Here is a 26144-nt window from a genome sequence, read left to right as displayed (position 1 = left end):
AGGGCTGTCACGGTTCCAAAATTTTTCGGGTCGGGTCGGTTCTGTAAATTTTCGGTTCGGTTTCGGGTTTTTCGGGTCGGGTATTTACATCTATTTTAAACCTTAATTTCATGAATTTAACTTGAAAAATCTTTATTTGTTACATTAAATTTACATTGAAAACAAGTCTTAACCATGCGAACGTCTAGACATCGGTGACTTGGCCTACTATTAGCCACAACCTGACCATTCCTGCTCATTTTGATAATTATCTAATACTTCCGTGACAAGTGTTTTGTCATGGAATGAAGTAGATTTCAGTTGTGATGTTTATTTATCACTGTTATCGTCATCATTCCTTTGATTTCGACGCCATTTTTTGTATTGAACAGACTCTAATATATAAACCAGACCCGAACCGAAATCTGGAAAAATGGAACCGGAACCGAACCGAACAACTTGGACCGCGGTTCTCGGTTATTTCGGGTACTCATGACAGCCCTACCAGGAGGGCTATTAACAATGGTTATTTGGAATGTTTTTGTTGTGGAAATAGTAAAAGCACATGTTAGGAACACACAGATGGCAACATTTTGAAATGGCAGTTTGAAAAAAATATGGTGAAATAAATCCAGAAACAGCACACTTTTTGTGCGCAATACACTTTTTCAATGAGTAGCACTGATACAGTAGATCTCTGGTCGTCCATCCCAATTTTTTCAGACCAGTGAGCTACCGATCTGCAGCTAGCTACAAATTTACAAACATTGATTGATAATCACTTAAATTATTACATATATGTAGTCTACCACGATTTATGTTATGCAAAGAATTCAGAAATAATAAAATATACCAGATAGGCCCACTTTTAAAAACTGGCTTTTTTTCCACTCCCTTACCGAGATCACACTTAAACAATACCTCCATCTTTCAATATATTTGACAGAATAAATGTAGTTTCAGTAGTCAGTACATACGCAGGGCTTTCAAAAAGATTAGAAACAGGTGGTGCTTTTTCAAAATTAAGAAGTACCTTGTGGAAGCAATTTTAATTAGTGCTGTCACAGTTGCCTGAAATAACCGAAACTGTGGTCGAAGTTGTTCGGTTCAGTTTCAGTTCCATTTTTCTGGATTTTGCTTCGGGTTTGGTTTGTATATATTTTAGAATCTGTTTTATACAAAAAAGGCATTGAAATCAAAAGAATGATGACGATAAGAGTGATAAATAAACATTGCAAGCCAACTGAAATCTACTTCACACATGGCAAAATATTTGTCTCAAAATGATTGGATGACTTTTGAAATGAGCAAAAGTGATCATGTTATCGCTAATAGTCGGCCTAGTAATGCTAAACATCAATGTCAAGACGTAAACAATTGAATTCAATACAGCAGAAAAAGATTTTTCAATTTTAATTTATGAAATTAAAGTTTAAAATAGATGTACCGGGTAAATAACCAAACTGAAAAACCTGAAACTGAACCGAAAATTTACCATTTCACCATTTGAGAGACACTAATTATGTATCGCCAAGAATGTCATACCTTACTGAAAGTTTAAGCAGAAAAGAGAATTGTACTAATTTATCACATACATTACTCTGCAACAATTTTAATCCACGAATCAAATCCCCATGAACCAATATATTTTTCTCAAACCATGAAAATTTCAACCCTCGAAAATATGTGATTTTACAGTATATCCAAAAATAATATCTCAATTCAATTTCAGGAATAATAAAAGTGTTCTTATTTTTCCACACAGTTTTTCATCTTTACTTCAATGTATGATGTTTATACATGTATCATTCAAAAACATGTTTATAAAAGTGGAAGATTTCATAATGCTTTTGCTCAAGTAGAATATTCTTTATAAACCATAACAAACAAAGCTCTCACTTAACCTGATTTATCTGAAAAGCCCACTTTCAGGTTAAGAATGGATTTCCTATACAAGGTGGATGAGTCTTTCCCTTGGTAGATTTGAAGTGTAATGTAAATGCAATTCATTTTTTATATTGATTTGTCTGAAACTTTTATGAGTTCACTATACATGCAGTTTCAGTTGTATGTTTTCTCCTCATAAAACTGCCACATAAAATGGTGTCTTCTGTCATAGAATAGCAATACTCTGCAGTGTACTGGGGAAAAAATCAATTGGTGTGGTCAATAAACTGCAGATTATTAAAACATTACTTCTCCCTTCATCATCTGAATGATTCTTACCTCAGACTTATTTAACCTCTCCACACCAGTGCATACAGTATGCCATTTTCTCTATAACATTCTTGAATAGGACCCAGAGAAAAAAACTGACCTTGCTTTGGTACGTGAACATCAGACAATTTACCCTTGGTAAATATTGACATTTTGTGTCACTCTACGTTTTAAGCCAAGGTGAAAATCCGAGGACACACTTGTCAATGAACATTGCAGACATTAATACCTGTAGATTTCCTCTCTCTCTCTCTCTCTCTCTCTCTCTCTCTATATATATATATATATATATATAAAATATAAAGGAAATGTTTTATTGAATATCTTACCACAATAATCATAAATCATTCCCTTGTCTCTACAAAATGGGTGTGCCCAGCTTTCAAAAATTACAAAGTGGATCTCTATTCATTTTGTACATCCTAATCATGAAATCAATTTTATGATGTTTTATAAGTAATTATCAGCAGTATTCCCATAATGTACCAATAATGACCTTAATCATTATATGAAAATGATAGTTTGGATTATTTTATCTGTCAACCAATCATATTTACACTTCGACACATGTATTATTTCACCACAAAAAACATACTCTTAGCATTAAAAATAACCAATCAATAGAGAAGACTTAGACAACTTCTGAAATAGTTTTAATTTACCTCATTGTCTGCTTCCATTTCTTCCCTTGTGGCCTGGACTATTGCATGCATCAGTCTTTCTCTTATGGATGAACTCTCAATCTTGTACTTTTCTTTTAGTTCTTCATTGTTGAGGTTTCTACAAATGATAATCAATCACCAAATTCAGTTCATAGTGATTAACTCTTTAATGATTTTAAGATTTCTTTTTTGAAGTTCATACCAATAGATTGAAAATTATTAGCACACATCAAATCTTACCGAAAATTATCTATTGTCATGTCAGATGGAAAATGGTTGAGACATGAGGAAAGCCCCCTCTTCCGAAGATAATCCACAAACATCAAATGGTGGGATAATCTGCGAATAAATTCTCCCCCCGTCTGGGCCTCAGAGTGTCCCAAAGATGACTTTTTTCTCTTGGGTGAGTAGCTAGGTTCCAAGGACGTCACCACTCGCAGCTGCCGATTTAGAGGTACTGTGATGCTTGCAACCTCCGCATCATCACTTAGATCAATGCTTTCACGCAGTCTGGGGCAATCACTGTCATCACTGAAATCATCTATCCGATTTCTTCCATCAAAACTTTTAAAACTGGCCGAGGTACTACATGGTGAAAATCCTGAAGAAGAGAATGAAGCGTCTTCAGCTTCATCTGCAGGGTTTTGTTTTTTGGTCACTTTGGAATCAGTTGAGACATTGATAGCTGGGGACCCACTATCTCCTTTACAGGTTGGTCCTACTGTAACAGAGGGGCTTGGGTTGCTGTCTGAATGGTGTTCATCTGCCGATTCACTATCTCCTCCGAGACGGAACACTGGTCGCCTGTCACCTCTATCTGAATTTCCACTGCTGGGAGAGTTGACACTAATTCTTCTCTCTTCTTTTTCATGTACATTAACATCTTTCGGATTGACAGTGGGTGGATTCTCCTCTTTCGGATTAGAAATTTCTACTTTCAGCTCAGATCTATAGGAATGTCGCTTTGAGTCTCCTGAAGCCCCTTCATCAGATGAAGCTTGATCCGTACCATTTGTTTTATCAACAATTTTTACTCTCAGCTTTGGCCTTCTGTTTGTTTTCTCTGCCAGTGGTGACTTTACTGGTGTTTCTCGTTCTTTAACAACTCCTGCTACCCCTGTAGGTGGTTTCCCTCCCTTGGGCTGAGGGGTTCGCTTTCCCTTACCATCCAGAAAAAAGAGCGACCTCTTGGAAGTCATAATAATAGTCTATTTATCGAAAACTTGTTGAAGACAGCATTTTGAGAAAACATTGCCTGCTATGAATAAACACTTTCAACCACTATTACGATCTCTTAGGATAAATTCCTGTTCCTTGACCTCAGGTTCACATCCTCTATCGCCACGATTTACAATCAATCCCGACATGGTTTACACATCGCCAAATTGTTCACACAACGTCCGCTCTTAATACTAACATTAGAAAATCTGTTAAGCTAAAGTTTAATGATAAAATGCACACAAAACCTTACATGTGTTATCGACCATTTCTCTTGTATCGGTGAGTCAGACAACTAGCTAATCCATTATCCTCGTGTAACGGATTGTTTTGACGGCCATGACATACTTTCAATGGCCAAATCATTTCGTGTTTTAACTTTCCATATTCTCCATATGCTAATAGCCGAGAACAGCATTTCGAATGCCTAACATTCCTGCCATTCAGTTGTCTCCATAAGCAGAATTACAAACCGTATATTAACACGAACCACTAGGCCTATATCATATGCAATCGTTCCGTGTCGTTTCCTGTTCCCCAATCGCTCGATAATAGTGATTTAACAATTTCCGGTTTTAGCGCGCGAAAAATACAAACTGACCCCTGTGAGTTGGAGGGGGGGGGGGGGGTTAAGTTATGCCAGACGTAATTCGATTATCGAAAATAATCATAGATAGTTAATCTATACATGTATTGTTGTATCTAAAACAGATCACTTTGGTATTTTAAAGAACATGTAGCTCTAAAGCAGTCAAAGGGGAGCAGGGTAAAGGGAGATGGTAAAAGTGGGAGGTGAGAAGAGGGGTAAGAGGATGACCAATAAATTGGTTTACAAATCCAGTATGAATAATGACGACTGATGTGTATTATCCATCCTAGTAAACAAAAGGAAGAATGACATGTAAGACTGGGTAACGTTCGAAGAATGACAAATATCGACCATTTCCTTTCACAGAAATATGAGGGGAACACAACTCACTTAAAAAAAAAACGAAGGCAAACAGGGATTTGACATAAAGAGAGTTTGGGGAGGGGCTTGTCGAAGTTTTTGCTGGCATTATTTTATTTTATTTTTTTTTTTAATTTTTTTATTTATTTATTTATTTTTGTTTATTTAATTTATTATTATAATTTTGTATTTGTTGGCTTCTCAATTATTTTTTCTGATTGCGCAGCTCAGCCTTGAAAAACGATGCTACGTCCCTGTTGTACAATTGAATCTGGTCTATATAAGGAAAAGTTCATACAAATTTTGCTTTTTCTGGCTCAGTGCTTCTTGAGTAGATATTTTGAAAAAAGAAATCTAACCTATCGATCTTAACTACGATCACTGTCTCTATATAATCCTGTGTAAAACTTTGATCCTCTTTTCAATAAATTTGAACAATATTTTATCTTTACAACATGGGGATGCCCGCGTTGTAATTCGCATTATAAACTACTTTTCTCGCAAAGAAGGCTAAGTTAGGACCACTTTTCTTTTTATTCCCATGCCAGGGTTCATATATTTTTTTTTCCGGGCTTGTAAATGACACAGAGCTCAACATAAAAGGAGGAATATCAACATCAAATTGGAGGTCAAGAAAAAAGGCCAAGAAACTTAAATTGTCGTAGTTGAATTACTAGTACTCTCACCAATATGTTTCTGTATGCGGTTTGATGAAAATATCTTGAACAATTATCCATGTTATTCCTATTAAAATGACCTGCATTCAAAATGGGGGGTTGGGGGTTGTCAAATGGAAGATTAACATTGAGGTCAGAAAATTTTGAAACAATTGATTCACCGATATGTCACCGAAGCGATACCTATACATGTATGTACGTATAAACATGTCACCGTATATATCAGTGAATGAAGTTGGATGAAAATATCGTGAGAAAATGCGAAGTCAATTGACACAGTTGAATTGCTCTCACCAATCATATCAATGTGTTAATTTTGATGAAAATATCTTGAACAATATTCTATAAAATTTGAGCTAAATGTAATGAGGTGCAAGGACAAAAAGATTTAAGGAAGATACTAAATGCCCGCGCCTTATCTATATGACTCGACATACACAAGAATGCAGTGCCAAGTTTGGTTATTTGTCTACTTTTTCTGCAAATAGATCGTAAATATGAAAAGTTATCAGGCAGACAGAAGGACAACCAGAACTTTTGATCAGAAAGTCAAAAGGAAATTGTGATTCCACAGAGCTTTAAAGGTGTAACAACAATCATTGTCCTGCCTAAGAATATAGTAACATTTTTAAGTGCAGGCTAGGATAGTTAGATTTTTGATAACCAAGAAAACTGCTTCTCCCATTGACACAGGTTTTCATCATATTAATTTTTATGGATATTTTAAGGAGAAAATGTGCATGTAGCCTTATCACCTGCATATGGAGTTTATGTCTCTCAGTTGATTCGATACGCAAGAGCATGCTCTACGTATGAACAATTTCTAAAACTGGGCAAGCTATTGACAAACACGTTGATGAAACAAGAATATCAACAGTCTCGTTTAAAGTCATCATTTCGCAAGTTCTATGGTCGATACGATGACCTTTTCAGCAAATACAATCTATCATTAAGTCAAATGCTGACTGACGTTTTTCATACTAATTGTTAGGCCATTATTTACACACTGAATTGTGTACGAATTTTCCCGATCATAACAAGGAGCACACAACGGGTGTGACATGTCGGCAGGGGATGCTCATTCATCCATGGCACTTGATCCCACCTCTGACGTTGTAGAGGCCCGCATTTGCTCTGCTCCTGATTTATATTGTTTGAATGGACGTTTGAGCTTGAATACTGTTCTTTATCTCCATATTTCATTCAAAATGTTTAAATCCCTATTGATTATGTGTGTAGTTGTTCTAAAAGTTTTTTTTCGTTTTAAATGAGAAAAGAGAAACAGAATTTTACTTATTCCTCAGAAGAAAAAAAAAGAGTGTCGATATATAAGCTTACATGATTTTTTTTTTTTGTTTTGAAAACTACGAAAGCTTATTAGGATCAATCTATGGAGAGAAAAAAATTAAAAGGCGTTATAACGCCTTTTAAAAAGGCGTAATAACGCGAAAGGCGTTATAACGCCTTTTTTCGCGTTATTACGCCTTTGAAAAGGCATTATAACGCCTTTAAAAAAAAATTTCTCCATAGATTGATCCTAATAGACTTAAGTAGCAAACACAGCATGATCTTGACTTAAAGGCTAACGAATTCTCGATTAATCATGTTCAGACGACAATGATTTTAATGATTTGCAGAATGATAACCTTTATCGTGGTAATTTAAATCTAAAAACAACACCGAAATGACGGGGTATGGCGGTATTAGTTATGTTAGCTAATTTTAGGAGTGTCATGTTCATGTGTGATATATGTATAATATTGAAATAAACAAAGAATCACAAGAAAGCCTAAACTGGATTTTAAATAGTTTTTTCATTATGGTGACACAAGCGCATGCAGGACGTCCACAGCTTACACAGCCGTACCCCCCCCCCCCCCCCCAATTTGGAAATAAGTGTGAAGTGGTGCAGTCATTCAGATGTCCACATTTGTATATGAAATCATACATAAAAAATGGACACACGTACTATAGTATGTATAGATACAAATATTGAGTTTTGATCACATTACTAATCCAACAAGATAATAGTATATGTAACTAGATACTTTAAATCACCTTTCATTTTGTTTCTCTGCTACACTCTCTGTTTAATATAAAAATTAATTTTTCTTTGTAATGACATATATCAGCGAATTACCATTCTATCGAAGATGAGTCACTAAGCATTTATATACAATTGCTTTGTATTTGTAAGAACATGTACATCCTGATTAATTTTTTCGGTAGTACCCCTTCTTTCTATTAAGGAGTCAAGAAAATGAACCTCAGGAATTAAATCCGACGGGAATCAGAGGCAAAGGGACAAGATGTAAAAAATTATTGAGTGTACACCCTCCCTACTCAGGGTGGGGATTGGGAGTTGGGGGTATTTGAAGAAAGCACCACATATTACAGGATCCAGCAGAATGTGTCTCTTGTTTTCTTCACTAAACAGTTCAGCAGTAGATGCTATCAATCATTCTCCAGCTATAATAAACCCAGAAATGAGTGGACAAAGGATCCCAAACAGGACACACTCTACGCTATTTACATCTAGTATATGTAATACATAATATTATTTTTCACTGTGCATAACAACCTGCTAGTAGATTTCCCTCTACATGTACTACGTATTAGTAATTAAAGTTTAAAAAAATACATTAATGTTATAACTGTAAGGCTAATTTATATAATTTTTAAACAAACTTAACTTCTATTCTCATTTTCTCATTCTTAAAATACTTCTACAAATACCGTACTTTACTATAAATATACTTTTATTAAAGATAAATTTAACGTGTCTTCCACTACTAAATTTTTTACACATTACTTTTTCATATGACTCATTTCAAATTTTGATTAACTGCAGACTGGCTAGCCAACACATCTTTAATGGCTTCAAGTCAAAAATTAAGGTAAAATAATCATTACAAGGATAGGTTGATGCATTATTCTATCTATAATTAGTCATTCTGTACAGTCACTCTCTTGAATATGACAACATAACTATTTTCATACAGCTGATTTTATTTTAATGAGATGTTAATGATCCGTACATCATCATACGGCTTGTCTGTTTTGGGATTAACCTTGACATTACTGATGGCTTGACACACTTCCATACCCTTTGTAACTCTACCAAACACCGTGTGCTTATTGTCCAACCATGGCTGAAAGGTAAAAGAAATAATAAATAAATAAAACACATATTTTTTTTTTTTAGTTCTAAACCTAAAACCTTGTGCAATGAGAGATAACTCTGCAGTTGATACTTGGCTTCTTGTATGAAATTTTCATCTCCAATACAAATTTTGCCCTAAATTCAGAAATTTGCTTGAAATCAACTTTAAACTTCATCTTCTGATAGAAAACTGTCATTATTCATATTTATACAGAATCTGTAGTGAAATACCACTTATTAAAACAAATAAATGCTTTGAATTAATGATTGTAACTAATTTACAAATGTAGTCTAAATATATTAAATATCCTGAATAAAATTATACAAAAGCAAAAGAGAGATATTTTAAAGTACCGGTAAATAAAACATTGTTTTACAAGTATTCTATTCAATGAATAACACAGAGGACATACTGTTGGTGCTACTGTGATGAAGAACTGTGAGCCATTAGTGTTGGGACCTGCATTTGCCATACTGAGTGTGTAGGGTCTGTCATGTCGCAAGTTTGGGTGAAATTCATCTTCAAATTCTCCTCCCCATATTGACTCTCCTCCAGTACCAATACCTGCAATGCAAGATAAAAAGGTATTCTAAACAGTTGCAGATAATAAAAAAATACATGGAACCACTTCTAGTGTGCTGAATAGCTTTGCCTAATGACCTGTCAAATACAGAGAAAAATTATTGAAGAGAGACATGAACCTAGACATACTGACCCAGAGGATCTCCGGTTTGTATCATGAAACCTTTTATAACTCGATGGAAAATATGAGAGTTGTAGTAGCCATTCTTGGTGTGAACACAGAAGTTTTCTACAGTTTTGGGGCATCTGAGAATGGAAAATACTCATACAATAGATGTGTAAGTTGTTAAACATGCAGATTTTATACGAAAGTTTTATCCAAGAATATTATCTAAGTACATGAGTAATATCAGAAAAAATGATACTCAGTAATATTTTACTTACTCTTTGGCAAACAATTTGATGTGGACGTCACCCATGGTGGTGTGAATGACACAGGTCTCCGACACTCTTGTATAAGACGCATCCTGGGGAAAAGAATAAAACACAAATAATTACACTGATCAAATAAAACTGACTTACCAGTAGACAAATACTTCTGTAGTTACAGAAGTTATGATAAAATTGGTTTGAATGAAGTAATTTTAATTTTGTTATGATAAAAAAATGGGCACAGTCTTATTTCACAGATACTGCATCACTGAAAGTTGTAATTTCTAGGCGATTACCTGTGTTTCACTGACAATTGTAATTTCTAGGTCATTACCTGTGTTTCACTGAGGAATGTAATATCTAGGACATTACCTGTGTTTCACTGACAATTGTAATATCTAGGTCATTACCTGTGTTTCACTGACAATTGTAATTTCTAGGTCATTACCAGTGTTTCACTGACAATTGTATTTTCTGGGCCATTACCTGTGTTTCACTGACAATTGTAATTTCTAGACCATTACCTGTTTTTCACTGACAGTTGTAATTTCTAGACCATTACCTGTGTTGCTGCCACAATGTCCTCCTTGGAAGGTTTTTCATTAAATACATCTCTCTCTGCATCAGCACTAAATGAAAAAAAAAATACTAGATATAACTTTTTTGTAAAACAGATGTGTACCGGTACATCAAATGTAAACATAGGTAATCAGAGATTACAGAGCTCACCTCAACGAATGTTGTCTTTAAGGAAGGCAAAGTCCCACACTAAACTAATAATCTAGGAGTGTGCATCCCTAGATGCAACATTTATGCAATTTTGGTCTGATAGGGCTTGCAGTTACTTGGGAATAGACTTATCTGAAAACTTAAAACTAATCACTCATCCAGAAAATGTAAATCAAATCCAGCATCCGAAGCAAGTTTTGAGATTGTCCGTCCCTTGATACAGCATCCATGCAAGTTTGATTCAGATAGGCCTTATAGTTACTTGGAAATGAGATCTGCTCCAAAAACTTTAACCTGGTTACTCATCTGGAAAATGTAGGTCAGATCCAGCATCCGAAGCAAGTCAAAGTCCCACACTAAACTAATAATCTAGGAGTGTGCATCCCTAGATGCAACATTTATGCAATTTTGGTCTGATAGGGCTTGCAGTTACTTGGGAATAGACTTATCTGAAAACTTAAAACTAATCACTCATCCAAAACATAGGTAATCAAAGATTACGAAGCTCACCTCGACGAATGTTATCTGTAAGTAAGGCAAATTTCACATCATATTTTTTTTCTAGTGAGGGTACATCCCAAGATCAATATCCATGCAAGTTTGGTTTAAGTAGGACTTGTAGTTAGTTGGAAATAGACCTGCTCAAAAAACTGTTTACTAATCAAGAAAATTTTGGTCAGTTCCAACATCCAAAGCAAGTCTGGAAGTTTCATCCTTGAATGCACCATCTATGCAAGTTTAATCATAACAGGCCATAATTTTATATAGCTAATCCAAAAAAAATTATCCTGGTCACTCATCTAGAAAATGTAAGTCAGATTCAGAATCCAAAGAAAGTCTGGAAGTGTTCATCCCTAGATACAGCATCCATGCTAATTTAGTTAAAATATTGCTAAAATTCACTCATGTGGAAAATCTAGGTCTGATCCAGCATCCGAAGCAGGTTTGTTAGTGTACATCCCTAGATGCATCATCCATGAAAGTTTGGTCCAGGTAGGGCTTATAGTCACTTGGGAATGAGACGGCTCCAAAATCTAAATCTGGTCTCATATGTGGAAAATCTAAATCAGATCCAGCATCTGAATCAAGTGTGGTAATGACCATCCCCAGATGCATCATCCATGCAAGTTTGGTCCAGGTAGGGCTTATAGTTACTTGGGAATGGACCTGCTCCAAAAACTTTAACCTGGTCACTCATCTGGAAAATCTAGGTCAGATCCAGCATCTGAATCAAGTGTGGCAGTGTCCATCCCTAAACGCATCATTCATGCAAGTTTGGTCCAGGTAGGGCTTATAGTTACTTGGGAATGGACCTGCTCCAAAAACTTTAACCTGGTCACTCATCTGGAAAATCTAGGTCAGATCCAGCATCCAAAGCAGGCGTGGTAGTGTCCATCCCTAGATGCATCATCCATGAAAGTTTGGTGCAGGTAGGGCTTATAGTTACTTTGGAATGGACCTGCTCCAAAAACTTTAACCTTGTCACTCATCTGGAAAATCTAGGTCAGATCCAGCATCTGAAGCAGGCGTGGTAGTGTCCATCCCTAGATGCATCATCCATGCAAGTTTGGTCCAGATAGGGCTTATAGTTACTTGGGAATGGACCTGCTCCAAAAACTTTAACCTGGTCACTTATCTGGAAAATCTAGGTCAGATCCAGCATCCGAAGCAGGTTTGTTAGTGTCCATCCCTAGATGCATCATCCATGCAAGTTTGGTCTAGGTAGGGCTTATAGTTACTTGGGAATGGACCTGCTCCAAAAACTTTAACCTGGTCACTCATCTGGAAAATCTAGGTCAGATCCAGCATCCGAAGCAGGTGTGGTAGTGTCCATCCCTAGATGCATCATCTATGCAAGTTTGGTCTAGGTAGGGCTTATAGTTACTTGGGAATGGACCTGCTCCAAAAATTTTAACCCTGTCACTCATCTGGAAAATCTAGGCAGATCCAGCATCCGAAGCAAGTGTGGAAGTGTCCATCCCTAGATGCATCATCCATGCAAGTTTGGTGCAGGAAGGGCTTATAGTTACTTTGGAATGGACCTGCTCCAAAAACTTTAACCTGGTCACTTATCTGGAAAATCTAGGTCAGATCCAGCATCCGAAGCAAGTGTGGTAGTGTCCATCCCTAGATGCATCATCCATGCAAGTTTGGTCCAGATAGGGCTTATAGTTACTTGGGAATGGGACTTGCTCCTAAAACTTTAACGGGGACGCCGACGCTAACGCCGACACCGATGCCGGGGGTATAGCATAAGCTCATCTCGACTTCGTCGAGGTGAGCTAAAAATGTAAGTCAAATCCAGCATCCGAAGCAAGTTTTGAGATTGTCCGTCCCTTGATACATCATCCATGCAAGTTTGATTCAGATAGGCCTTATAGTTACTTGGAAATGAGATCTGCTCCAAAAACTTTAACCTGGTTACTCATCTGGAAAATGTAGGTCAGATCCAGCATCCGAAGCAAGTCCAGTAGTGTGCATCCTTAGATGTATCATCCATGCAAGTTTAGTCAATATAGGGCTTATAGTTACTTGGAAATGACATCTGCTCCAAAAACTGTAACCTGTTCACTCATCCCAAAAATTTAGGTCAGATCCAGCATCTGAAGCAAGTCCAGTAGCAGGGCTCTCGATTCTCTATAATTGGGGCCGTTTAAAGGTCCCATTCCCAATTCAAAACATAGGTAATCAAAGATTACGAAGCTCACCTCGACGAAGGTTATCTATAAGTAAGGCAAATCTCACATCATATTTTTTCTAGTTAGTGTACATCCCAAGATCAATATCTATACAAGTTTGGTTTAAGAAGGACTTATAATTACTTGGAAATAGACCTGCTCCAAAAACTTTAACCTGGTCACTCATCTGGAAAATCTAGGTCAGATCCAGCATCCGAAGCAAGTGTGGCAGTGTCCATTCTAGATGCATCATCCATGCAAGTTTGGTCCAGGTAGGGCTTATAGTAACTTGGGAATGGGACTTGCTCCTAAAACTTTAACCGGGACGCCGACGCTAACGCCGACGCCGACGCCAACGCCGGGGGTATAGCATAAGCTCATCTCGACTTCGTCGAGGTGAGCTAAAAAGGTACCTTTTTTCCCAATTTAATGTTTTAATTTCCCCAATTGGTCACTTCCCCAAATATTAAAGAACATGTAGTAAAATATGTAGTTCCTAAACTTGTTATTCACATTTCTCTGTATTACAAAACAGAAATTAAGTTGATAACAACCACCAGAAACTCAATATATAATGAATTTAATAGATATTGTCTAGTTATGATTTTCCCGCTAATTTTCCCAATTTTCACCGCCCGGCCCCACCCCAAAAACTGGTGTGAGAGCCCTGAGTAGTGTGCATCCTTAGATGTATCATCCATGCAAATTTAGTCAATATAGGGCTTATAGTTACTTGGAAATGAGATCTGCTCCAAAAACTTTAACCTGGTTACTCATCCGGAAAATATAGGTCAGATCCAGCCTCCCAAGCAAGTCCAGTAGTGTACATCCTTAGATGTATCATCCATGCAAGTTTGGTCAATATAGGGTTTATAGATACTTGGAAATGACATCTGCTCCAAAAACTTTAACCTGGTCACTCATCCATAAAATAGAGATCAGATTCAGCATCTGAAGCAAGTCCAGTAGTGTGCATCCTTAGATGTATCATCCACGCACGTTTAGTCAATATAGGGCTTATAGTTACTTGGAAATGAGATCTGCTCCAAAAACTTTAACCTGGTCACTCATCCATAAAATAGAGATCAGATTCAGCATCTGAAGCAAGTCCAGTAGTATGCATCCTTAGATGTATCATCCATGCAAGTTTGGTCAATATAGGGCTTATAGTTACTTGGAAATGAGATCTGCTCCAAAAACTTTAACCTGGTTACTCATCCGGAATATATAGGTCAGATGCAGCATCAAAAGCAAGTTCAGTAGTGTGCATCCTTAGATGTATCATCCATGCAAGTTTGGTCAATATAGGGCTTATAGTTACTTGGAAATGAGATCTGCTCCAAAAACTTTAACCTGGTCACTCATCCATAAAATAGAGATCAGATTCAGCATCTGAAGCAAGTCCAGTAGTGTGCATCCTTAGATGTATCATCCATGCAAGTTTGGTCAATATAGGGCTTATAGTTACTTGGAAATGACATCTGCTCCAAAAACTTTAACCTGGTCACTCATCCATAAAATAGAGATCAGATTCAGCATCTGAAGCAAGTCCAGTAGTGTGCATCCTTAGATGTATCATCCATGCAAGTTTGGTCAATATAAGGCTTATAGTTACTTGGAAATGAGATCTGCTCCAAAAACTTTAACCTGGTCACTCATCCGGAAAATATAGGTCAGATGCAGCATCAAAAGCAAGTTCAGTAGTGTGCATCCTTAGATGTATCATCCACGCACGTTTAGTCAATATAGGGCTTATAGTTACTTGGAAATGAGACCTGCTCCAAAAACTTTAACCTGCTCCAAAAACTTTAACCTGCTCCAAAAACATTAACATGGTCATTCTTTAGCTGAAATTGCAGCATCTGAAACCTTGACTGGTACAATAAAACACACTAGAAGCATCCTCCATGCATCTCTGACTAATATAGGCCATAGAAGTACTTGAAAAGAAAACTGCTCCAAAAACCTTAACCTGGGACGCCGACGCCGAGGGTATTACATAAGCTCCCCCAACTTCGTTGAGGTGAGCTAAAAATCACTGATTTGCTGATATGAATATAAAGTAGACTTTATGTTATCAGTATTCTATAGTTTACTATATTAAGCTCAAAGTTCTAGAGTCTTATGTATTTCTCTGCAGAGGATATAATAGAAAGAAAGAGAGTCACAATTTTTTCTATATACTGTAAAAGCAGAAATATTCGTTGGGGATTAAATTTCATTTATTTTGTTGTTTACAATTATCAACGAAATTAAATCCCACATGAAATTTTTATATCACTATAAATTGAATAGGGCTACTTTTGAAACAACGAAATTAAATGTTCTCGAAACCTTTTAAGATGACAAATCAATGAAATTTTATCCCCACAAAAATTTGTGCTTCTACAGTAGATGGCCAAACTTAAAGGAATTTCATCGGAAGTTATATTTGCAGACATACCAGTTACATGTTTATACAGGGACCTATATACTAACAGGATAGCCAACTCCTTCAGCACCATGTTTATTTACCAAAATCGTCACACACAACACTGCAAGTTTTTCAAACTACATTTTTTCCCAGTAAAAAGCTTGTTTTCTGATTAATGTAATCTCTTCTTTTTGTGTATCTGAATGGATTTTAATAAATTTTAAAGCACATATTATAAAATAATTTAGATATAAACAACCACCAAAATCATCGAATTCTCGGAAATAAAGCCGATCAGGGGCATGCACTGGTTTTTAAATAAACGTAATTACTACTAAGATAAGGAGTAAAAACAGTGCTAACAACAAATCTTGAATAATTTTTTGATAGATAAATTAAGGTTTTATTCTGAAACATTTCATAGCAAAAGAGAAATATTTAATTAGAATTGACTTATGAACTCCCGCAACTTACGAGATATCGCGAGACTTGCAAGAGTTGCCTATCACATTAGTATATAGGTCCCTGGTACATGTATATACATGTGTATATAATAAAACTAAAAACAAACATTGGATGAATACATGTACTTGCCTTTTTGTGTCCTCAGGTTCCCGCCTTGTGAACATGTAGAAGCGATTCTTTTTGAAGGCTGTACAGAACAAGATGGGATCAAACAGGACGTTCTGTAGGAGGGGATTATCAGAAGCTACCATCTCTACATCTACCGCTGCCTTCTGTTTCTTCCCTGTGCCCTGAAACAGACTCAGGTGCAGGAACCTGGCATTCTCAGGTTTTCCCAAGGTCCGGACACAGCGATTGGTGTACAGATTAATGACTGAAAACATTATTGTTTGATGACATTAATTTCTGAGAATTTCAATATACAGAAAATGTAGCTTAGTGAAATCTACTTATGTGCCAAGTTACATTGCAATCAGACCAAAATAGGGGTAGCGTTTTGAAAGTATTTAACAGAAATGTCTATTTTTTTAGTAACCATGGCAATTGGTAGTACAGTGTCATATATCTGTGGATATCTGGATACTACTAGTCACTAAAATCATTTTTATTAATATTTACATGTCTCTGCATATAGGAAAAACATTAGAAAAAATTACACATATGCGTACACTTGCTACAATAGGTGATACATGTATATGAGCTAGGAAAAAATAAATTATACTAGTACATTCATCTACATGTACACAATTTTTGTGCAACAAAAATAATACTGAAAAAAAACCCCATTCTTATGTCAAGGCATCCTGGTCTATACATCTTTTTAAAATGAAACCAAACCTTGTCAACTTAATACATTAGTATGTTTATCTCTTATCACTACATATACCACTATGAGTCATTGCTAAAATACTATCACATAAATGCATAAAAGATAAGGTGCTATCTAAAAGGACTCACTTTTGATTCCTAACATGGTGGCATACAAAACAAAATGTCCACTGTCATCAAAAACTGAAATCAGAAGAAAAAGTTAACAGTCGGATACAAGCATACTGAGCCCATCTTTAGTTACATGTCAGAACATGGCAACGGAATGAACACCTTTTTCTTTAAATTATAAAACATCTTAGGGGATGACCCTTTGTCTGTTTGTTGTTGCTGTTGTTGTTTTTTTTTGTTTTGTTTTTTTTTTTTTTGGGGGGGGGGGGGGAGAGGGGGAATATGGCTAGTTTACACCACAAAATAGAGTTTAGGATCTTGGGTAGGTTTTTTTTCTATTTATTTTTTTTTTTTGCTTGTCAAACTTTTCTCAGTGAAGAAGAAAATGAATAGTCTGTCCCTGATCATCTTGGAAATAAAAATTTTGTCCTTCACTGACAAGAAAAAAATAATCTGACTTGAAAAAAATTGCCACCCCCTCTTTCTTAGAATCAAATGGTCATCCCCTTATGAAAAATTCTTGTCAAAGAAAATATTTCCTCCCCAATTAAAAAAGAGAAAAAGACAAGTGTCAAACAAGAATACTGGCCCCTACAAAAGTTCACAATCACATTTGAAGTATACCAATATTGCATCTGTTGAATTGATCAGACTTTTCTAAGTCCCTCTCTGCTGCTAATCTCCTGCCAAATTCCATGTTTGGAAGTTGTTGCTTCATCTAAAAGCAGAAAAAGATGATTTACAGTTCACATATACCAACTTTTATTAATACAATGGACTTTCAAAGCCAAACTCTTGGCTTTAACTACTTAAACTGGTTTTACAAGGAAAGAAGGTAGACCATACTTGTTGAAGTTCAGTGAACTGTTGGAGAGATTCATCTAAAACCTTTGAGAGCTTTCCAGTCAGAAACTTGAACACTCTAACCTACAAAAAAATATATATATATTAAACTATGTACATTAGTTTGTATAATATGAAGTACATCACAACCAGCACTACTGGCATCACTGTTCGCCATAGGTTTTGATCCACCCCTGCTTCCACAAATACAAGAGGATTAAAACCTGTGGCTTGTGACAATACAACATTTGTAACAAACAAGGAGATGTTTTTTGTAAACTAAGATAGAAAATATTTTGATGCTGATCACTGGATCTCTGAAAAAGAGAATTTTGTTCAGTATAGATGTAGCCTTATCCTCGTGGTGTTTTAATCTGAAACTGACAGGTATCCATCCCCTATAAGGCATCAATGTGTCTATGTCTCTGATGTCACAGAAACTTGACTCAACTAAAGTCTCAATAACAATTGTAATCTAATGTACAAAAACATGCAGATGATGCCTCACATACACAGACATAATGTACAAAAACACGTGGATGACACCTCATGTAGACAGACATAATGTACAAAACATGTAGATGAAACCTCATGTAGACAGACATAGATGATGCCTCACGTAGACAGATATAATGAACAAGTAGATGACACCTCACGTAGACAGATATAATGTACAAAAACCTAAGGGATGACGCTTCACGTAGACAGACATAATGTACAAAAACATGTAGATGACGCCTCACATAGACAGACATAATGTACAAAAACATGTAGATGGCGCCTCACGTAGACAGACATAATGTACATGTTGATGGTGCCTCACATAGACAGACATAAATGATAATGTACATGTAGATGATGCCTCACGTAGACAGACATAATGTACAAAAACATGTAGATGACGCTTCATGTATGCAGACATAATGTACAAAAACATGTAGATGGCGCCTCATGTAGACAGACATAATGTACAAAAACATGTAGATGATGCCTCACGTAGACAGACATAATGTACAAGTAGATGACACCTCACGTAGACAGATATAATGTACACGTAGATGATGCCTCACGTAGACAGACATAATGTACAAAAACATGTAGATGATGCCTCACGTAGACGAGATTTATGTGAGATTTATTATAAAATCAACACAATATTACATTTTATCACTTCTCAGTCATAAAATGTATAATTTTGGTATTAAAATGAAGTGATACAAAAGATATCAGTCACAGACATAATGTACAAAAACATGTAGATGACGCCTCACGTAGACAGACATAATGTACAAAAACATGTAAATGACGCTTCACGTAGACAGACATAATGTACAAAAACATGAGGATGACGCTTCATGTAGACAGATATAATGTATAAAAACATGTAGATGATGCATCACGTAGACAAACATAATGTACAAAAACATGTAGATGACGCCTCACATAGACAGACATAATGTACATGTAGATGACGCCTCCTGAAGACAGACAAAATGTACATGTAGATGATGCCTCATGTAGACAGACATAATGTACATGTAGATGACGCCTCACATAGACATAATGTACAAAAACATGTAGATGATGCCTCACGTAGACATACATAATGTAAAAAAACATACAGATGACGCCTCACTTAGACAGATATAATGTACAAAAACATGTAGATGATGCCTCACGTAGACAGACATAATGTACAAAAACATGTAGATGATGCCTCACGTAGACAGACATAATGTACATGTAGATGATGCCTCATGTAGACAGACATAATGTACATATAGATTACGCCTCATGTAGACAGACATAATGTACATGTAGATGATGCCTCATGTAGACAGACATAATGTACATGTAGATGACGCCTCACATAGACATAATGTACAAAAACATGTAGATGATGCCTCACGTAGACAGACATAATGTAAAAAAACATACAGATGATGCCTCACTTAGACAGATATAATGTACAAAAACATGTAGATGACACCTCATATAGACAGATATAATGTACAAAAACATGTAGATGATGCCTCACGTAGACAGACATAATGTACATGTAGATGATGCCTCATGTAGACAGACATAATGTACATATAGATTACGCCTCATGTAGACAGACATAATGTACATGTAGATGATGCCTCACGTAGAGAGACATAATGTACATGTAGATGATGCCTCACGTAGACAGACATAATGTACATATAGATGATGCCTCACGTAGACAGATATTTCAAGGTCTCACCTTTCTGTCTTTAGCAATGGTTGCCATTTGTTTGCCATCTTTTGAGAAAGAAAGTCCTGTTGGCACAGTTTTACACTGAAAAAAAAAAAGCATTAACACATATTGGGCATTTAACAAAGACAATCTATTAGGGTGAATTCACCATGCATCGGACACCCTCACACTTTAACAAGTTCTAGCGAAGTTGCTACCGACCGAATATTATCAAAATGGAACTCAACATGTAGTATGTGTTTAAAATATAAATTTTTGACACAATCGTGTTCTATTTATTGAGAAAATATCATTAAAACCTGATTTTTTTCGAAATAAGTCAGAATTCACCATGAATCGGACAACATTCACCATGCATCAGACATGAGGTATTTAAACCAGAAAAATATCATACCTTGATCTCGGTGCTTTAAAATTAGTGATATCGAAACATTTTGATCTTTTATTTAAAAATTAAACTTCTAGTTAGATTTGAATGACTATTTCGATCCACAAATGTGAAGAGATTTTAGGTGAAACACATGGCCTCAGAAAGGCTTTACATTGCTAGTAATATGGCAACTCGCACCTTTGTCTCGTGGGTTATCATCATCTAGTTTAAAGAAATAAATTGAGTCCACTTCTAGTCATCATATATTGATATCTTGTATTTTCACTTAAAATTTAGAGTTTTTATTTTCTATTTCCGTAAAAAACAGCTGTCATTCGGGTTTTATATGAAAATGGAAGTGATTACCCATGCATCGGAAAGTGTCTGATGCATGGTTAATTTGTGTCTGAGGTACGGTGAAATAAACATAACAGTAAAAAACAACTCTAAAAATTATTATACAAACATGTTAGATTTGAACTAACTTGAATCTATACTTCATAGGGATGCTTTTGAATTAGTATGACAAATAATGGCTTTGCTGTTCTTAAGAAGAAAATCTTTATTGATATATCCTTTGTATAACTATTATCCCCTGTTATGGCCCCTCTATTCTCCTGGGGGAGGGGGGGGGGGGTCATGAATTGAACAAACTTGAATCTACACTACCTGAGGATGCTTCCATATAAATATGACCAATCAAGACTTTGCCGATCTGGAGAAGAAGATTTTTAAAGATTTTTCCTATATATTCCTATGTAAAACTTTGATTGCTCCATGTGGCCCCACCCTACCCCCGGGGGTCATGATTTGAACAAACTTGAATGTACACTATCTGAGGATGATTCCATATAAATATGACCAATCATGGATTTGCTGCTCTTGAGAAGAAGATTTTTAAAGATTTTTCCTATATATTCCTATGTAAAACTTTGATCACCCATTGTGGCCCCACCCGACCCCCGGGGGTCATGATTTGAACAAACTTGAATCTACACTACCTGAGGATGCTTCCACATAAGTTTCATATTTTCAAGCACAGTAGTTCTTGAGAAGATTTTTTAATCATGCCATTAATTTTTCACGAATTCAAAATTATCTCTCCCCTTGGAAGAGGGTGTGGCCCTTCATTTGAACAAACTTGAATTCCCTTTACCCAAGAATACTTTGTGGCAAGTTTGGTTGAAATTGGCCCAGTGGTTCTGGAGAAGAAGACGAAAATGTGAAAAGTTTACAGACAGACAGACGGACAGACTGACAGATGGACTACAGACAAAATGTGATCAGAAAAGCTCACCTGAGCCTTTGGCTCAGGTGAGCTAAAAACCCTTCATCAGAAATGCTTTGGTGTATGGTTTTGGAGAAGAGAATAAAATGTGAAAACTTTACACATGAAATTTGTACATACAACATACATTCTAGTGATTCTGGGGAAGAAAACAAAAATACAAAAAGTTTATGTTTGCCTTTCCTATATACAGACATTCATACTCCAGACAAACTTTGATCAGAAAAACAGACTTGAGCCAAGCACTCAAAATGTACAGTTAAACCTTCAATACCTTTGCAAATTCGTAGAGATCTGTATCTGTTTTGAACTCCCAAAGTATTTTCTTTGGAAATGCATAATCTGTCTTTGGTCCTGACCAATATTCTACCATACCACTCATGTCAACCGAGACTACTGCCTCAAACACTGGGTTATACTGCAAGTGTAAAGAACAAGGTAGAAAACACTATGATTTATTCATTTTCATCACACAATCTGTATGAAACACAAAACTAAAATTTCAAACAAATCTAAAAGCCAAAACTAGTGTGAATTTTGCTGAGAAAGTAGATTGACTTGGCTTTTGTTAAAATATGTTTATCAGCTTATTTGAGAATTGACTGAGAAATGACTGATATATGCATGGTAGCGAGAATTTTCCTCAGATATCTGAATAACTTACCTTGATCAGAGTGACAGGTTTAGCGTGGAGTTTCTCCATCTTGTGAATGCTTTCATGACTCCCCCTTCCATCAAATATGTGTATTGTGGGGTTTTCTTTTTCAGAGCTATAATAACAAACAGAATTCTTTATCCCATGTAAATTATAATTGTATATCTTAATTAAAATTCTTTTCACACAAGGCATTTCTGTATTCTGGAAAAGTTTACTACTAAAAATAGCAATCCAAATGAGAATTACATGTACCGGTATGCATCATTTGCTAAATTAAGCTAGTTTTAAAGTAATACACTAGGAAATAGGATGAAAACAAGCATTCTGAGAGTATTGCATTAGCAATACTAGTCCCCTACCGGCAAGTGTAATCTGGTTCCTGTTAAGAATTGAAAATGCCATAATTCCATCAAAAATTAATGAAGCGGGACGAAATGCAAACTTGATCTATAACTAATCAAGGTAAAGCCACATACCAAAAATCAGCTCAATATCTACAAGCGTTTAGAAGAAAATTGCGGAAAACTCGTAAAAATTGAAAAGGCCGTAATTCCGTCAAAAATCTATGAAGCGGAACGAAATGCAAACTTGATCTGTAACTCATCAAGATGCACTCACATACCAAAAATCAGCTCAATATCTGCAAGCGTTTAGGAAAAATGTGCAGAAAACCAAGTGGGACAGACTGACAGAGTGACAGACAGACGGACAGACAGACCGACGGACGGACAGACTCGGAGGAAACCTATAGTCCCCTCTGGTTTCACCGGTAGGGGACTAATAAAATAGGCACAAAATTTTTAAGTCTACTCACAGTATTTAAATGATTGAAATAGTGAATATGACTTTTATACATGTAATGAAAAGGCAACACAGAAGCTATAATTATTGATGTAAATCTCTTGCATAAAGTTTCCGGATAATACATGTATAAATATTTGAATCATTCATGTACATGTGCATGCAAGTGTATTTCTTGCACTAATAAAGAAATACAAACATTTGTGATGCACCCAAATGTAAAGTACATGATTTAAATATATCAAACAATTCAGTAAGATTTTCCTCCATCATACACAACTTACATTGCTAGTGCCTGAATGATGTCACCTGACTTATACAGCCAACCACACGCCAAAGGAGCAAAGTTCAACTTAATCATGGTTATCATATCTATAAAAAAATATATCATATTTGGTTAATTTTAGCAACAGAGCAACATTCCTTTCATGATTCAATATAAAAGTTATTTCTGGAATTTCAAATTTTTAAAATTTGAATTTTCTATCTTAGGTAGAATTCACAATTCATTGATATATTAAACATGAACCATACCAAAGTTAACAACATCAAATATTTTGGCTGATTTGTCATCTGATATGGTGGAACATAGTTCTCCATTATCACTCATTCCAAGGTCTTCAATGTTTCCTGCAATTATAAAGTCCATAAAATAAAAGCTGTTTATGTTCAGGAGATAAACAACTGCATGACATACATGTGAAGAAAAAATATATCCAATATATTTTTGTCCTATATTTTTATAATGTTGGTCAAGAGCTCTACAGGACTTAAATTTATTGCTATATAAACCTGCATTTAAATAAAATGTTCTGGTTCTGATATTTTTATACAGGAAGAGAGAAACCTGAATCATATAAATCTTCCATAATATGAACATACTTCAAATCTATAAAATAGTGAATAATTTTTCACATACAATTTTTCCATACCTAAATGACTTCTAAAATGTTTGACAAATTCAATTCCTTCTTCTTCATTTTTCTTCCAGAATTTAACATGACCATCACAGCTTGCAGTCACAATGAAGTCAAATCTAAGAAATTACAACTTCAATTATAAAGCAAGTCATATGAAAAAAGTATTAGTGCATCACAGCTTTCATTCAAAAATGTTCTTTGACATACAAATATTTAGTCTCATGTTTAATCTTAAACCAGTAAGAACTGATTGATCTATCTTCATGTCTAACAGAAATTGGCTTTGAAACTTTAAAAGAATATACCGGTACAATGTAGTATATTATATGAATTTAATGTATCTTTCAATTAACTTCCACACTTTGTTAAAGATGTGATGATGTAAAACACATACTTTGAAACAGCAACATGAGTAACAACATCTCTGTGCATGTAGCTTTTCTCATATGCTTCTGCATTAGGGAGATTGTCCAAATAAACTTGCTCATATTCCAACACTACAAAATACAGAAAAAAAAATGTGTGCATATGTTTTAATAGTGAATTTATCGATACAAACTGCTCTCAGAGTTAAGAAGTCCATAGTATGATACTATGGTCAGATCTCTCCCAACTGAATAAATATGGATTTTAAATTGGGGGGTTGGGGTGGGGGTAATCCTGGTCTGGTCTGTTGCATTTTCTCTCCCTTTTTCCTTATAAGAGAAATAATTCTTTTAACTGACGTTATCAAATTTATTGAACAAATCTTGTTGCTTGGATGTAATGGCTTTCAATACATATCCACATGCAATGAAAATTTCAAGCAGACAAAAAACAAAATAGTAAAAAAAAGATAACTGAATTATATTTCTAAACACAGTTGTTTAAATCTAATGTAACATGTGTAATATTCCATATTTTCATCTATCTGAATTTTAAAACAACCCAAGGCAGCAAAACAAACAAAATGGCAATGAAAACAATGATGAAAACTACGACCATAATAAACACAGATTTTTTTTTTCATGATCCTGTCGTTTGAAAGTTCAATAAATCGTTTGTTGCTTAAAATCACAGGTACTTGGGTCTTGGTTTATAAATATGTATGTACCTTATTGATATGTAAAAAAAGTACATATCAATAAGGTACATACATATTTATAAACCAAGACCCAAGTACCTGTGCTTAAAATAAAGAGAAAATAAATGATAAAAACGGAGAGTTTTCGAATTTCCTCTGATTACAATATTAATATTTAGGAAAACAAGGTTGATATACAATTAAAAAGCGATAAGAAACTCAAACCTTTCCTCTTCTTAGATTTCGCAGCTTCATTGGGCAAGGGACCGATACAATCATCATCATCTACTTCGTCTATTTCACGTTTGCCGCTTTCTATTGACATTTTTGTTAGTTTCCGGTGTGGAAAATGAGGAGTAAGTCGTACATTAAAGTATTCGAACTTCGTTGTGCTCTCGCACCTGAATGTGAATGTGTCTAAAATATCAACGAAATTATATGTCTTATTTATTGGACTGTTAGATAATAAAAATTCAATTTATTTCTTGTCAAAAAAAATCATATCACAGGCACCTGTTTCTGTAATAAATATTACTTATAAAAAATTGGTAGGTAGGTAAGGATTTTTTTTTTAAAATCTATCGTCCAGAATACATAAAAAAATAATTGCTCCCTGGAGGTTAAAAAAAGTTTTTAGCCAGTTAGTCAGGAGAGGGCAACCAAACATTTTTTTTAAAGATGGCCTAATGAGTACTTTTTCCTGGAGCATTATACTCAATGTTGACCACATAGACAGTGATATTATGCTTGAAAATATGTATAAAACAGAAGAAACAATAGATTAAGCTATAAAGAAATTATGAATTTCTGATGTTGCTATGGTGTTGGCTTATAATTTAATTTTCATTCATTTAGAGAAAGAAAAAAATCTGATTGCCCTTAAAAATGACTTGACAAATTGTTCAAAATTTAAAG

The 26144-nt window shown here is 35.3% G+C and overlaps 2 protein-coding genes across 3 annotated transcripts in view; both read right to left on the bottom strand.

The window, feature by feature from the left end:
* The window catches only part of LOC133200189 (microtubule-associated serine/threonine-protein kinase 2-like), a 47237-nt gene extending 42703 nt beyond the window's left edge, over window positions 1–4534 (bottom strand). For both annotated transcript variants that reach the window (XM_061335989.1, XM_061335990.1), the window contains exons 1-2: window positions 3099–4534; window positions 2859–2976 (exon numbers count right to left, since the gene is read on the bottom strand). In XM_061335989.1, the coding sequence (XP_061191973.1) occupies window positions 2859–2976; window positions 3099–4057 (1077 nt within the window). In that variant the 5' untranslated portion in view covers window positions 4058–4534. The remainder of the gene's footprint in view (window positions 1–2858; window positions 2977–3098) is intronic.
* Window positions 4535–8693: 4159 nt separating this feature from the next.
* Window positions 8694–25571, bottom strand: LOC133200194 (peptidylprolyl isomerase domain and WD repeat-containing protein 1-like). Its single transcript, XM_061335998.1, has 17 exons — window positions 25455–25571; window positions 24561–24663; window positions 24179–24282; window positions 23781–23876; window positions 23531–23618; window positions 22452–22557; window positions 22062–22205; window positions 20136–20210; window positions 17891–17971; window positions 17669–17762; window positions 17063–17116; window positions 16235–16478; window positions 10383–10449; window positions 9833–9915; window positions 9582–9694; window positions 9279–9430; window positions 8694–8854 (listed from the first exon to the last, which is right to left on the bottom strand). The coding sequence occupies exons 1-17, from the start codon at window positions 25552–25554 to the stop codon at window positions 8711–8713; spliced, it is 1848 nt and encodes a 615-aa protein (XP_061191982.1). The 5' UTR covers window positions 25555–25571; the 3' UTR covers window positions 8694–8710.
* Window positions 25572–26144: the final 573 nt, after the last annotated feature.

The sequence above is a fragment of the Saccostrea echinata genome, unplaced genomic scaffold (genome assembly GCF_033153115.1).
Source record: "Saccostrea echinata isolate AGI-Se365-2 ecotype Australia unplaced genomic scaffold, CSIRO_AGI_Sech_v1 ptg000037l, whole genome shotgun sequence".
NCBI lineage: Eukaryota > Metazoa > Mollusca > Bivalvia > Ostreida > Ostreidae > Saccostrea > Saccostrea echinata.
Note: the sequence above shows the minus strand (reverse complement) of the source record. Positions and strands in the feature narration are given on the sequence as shown.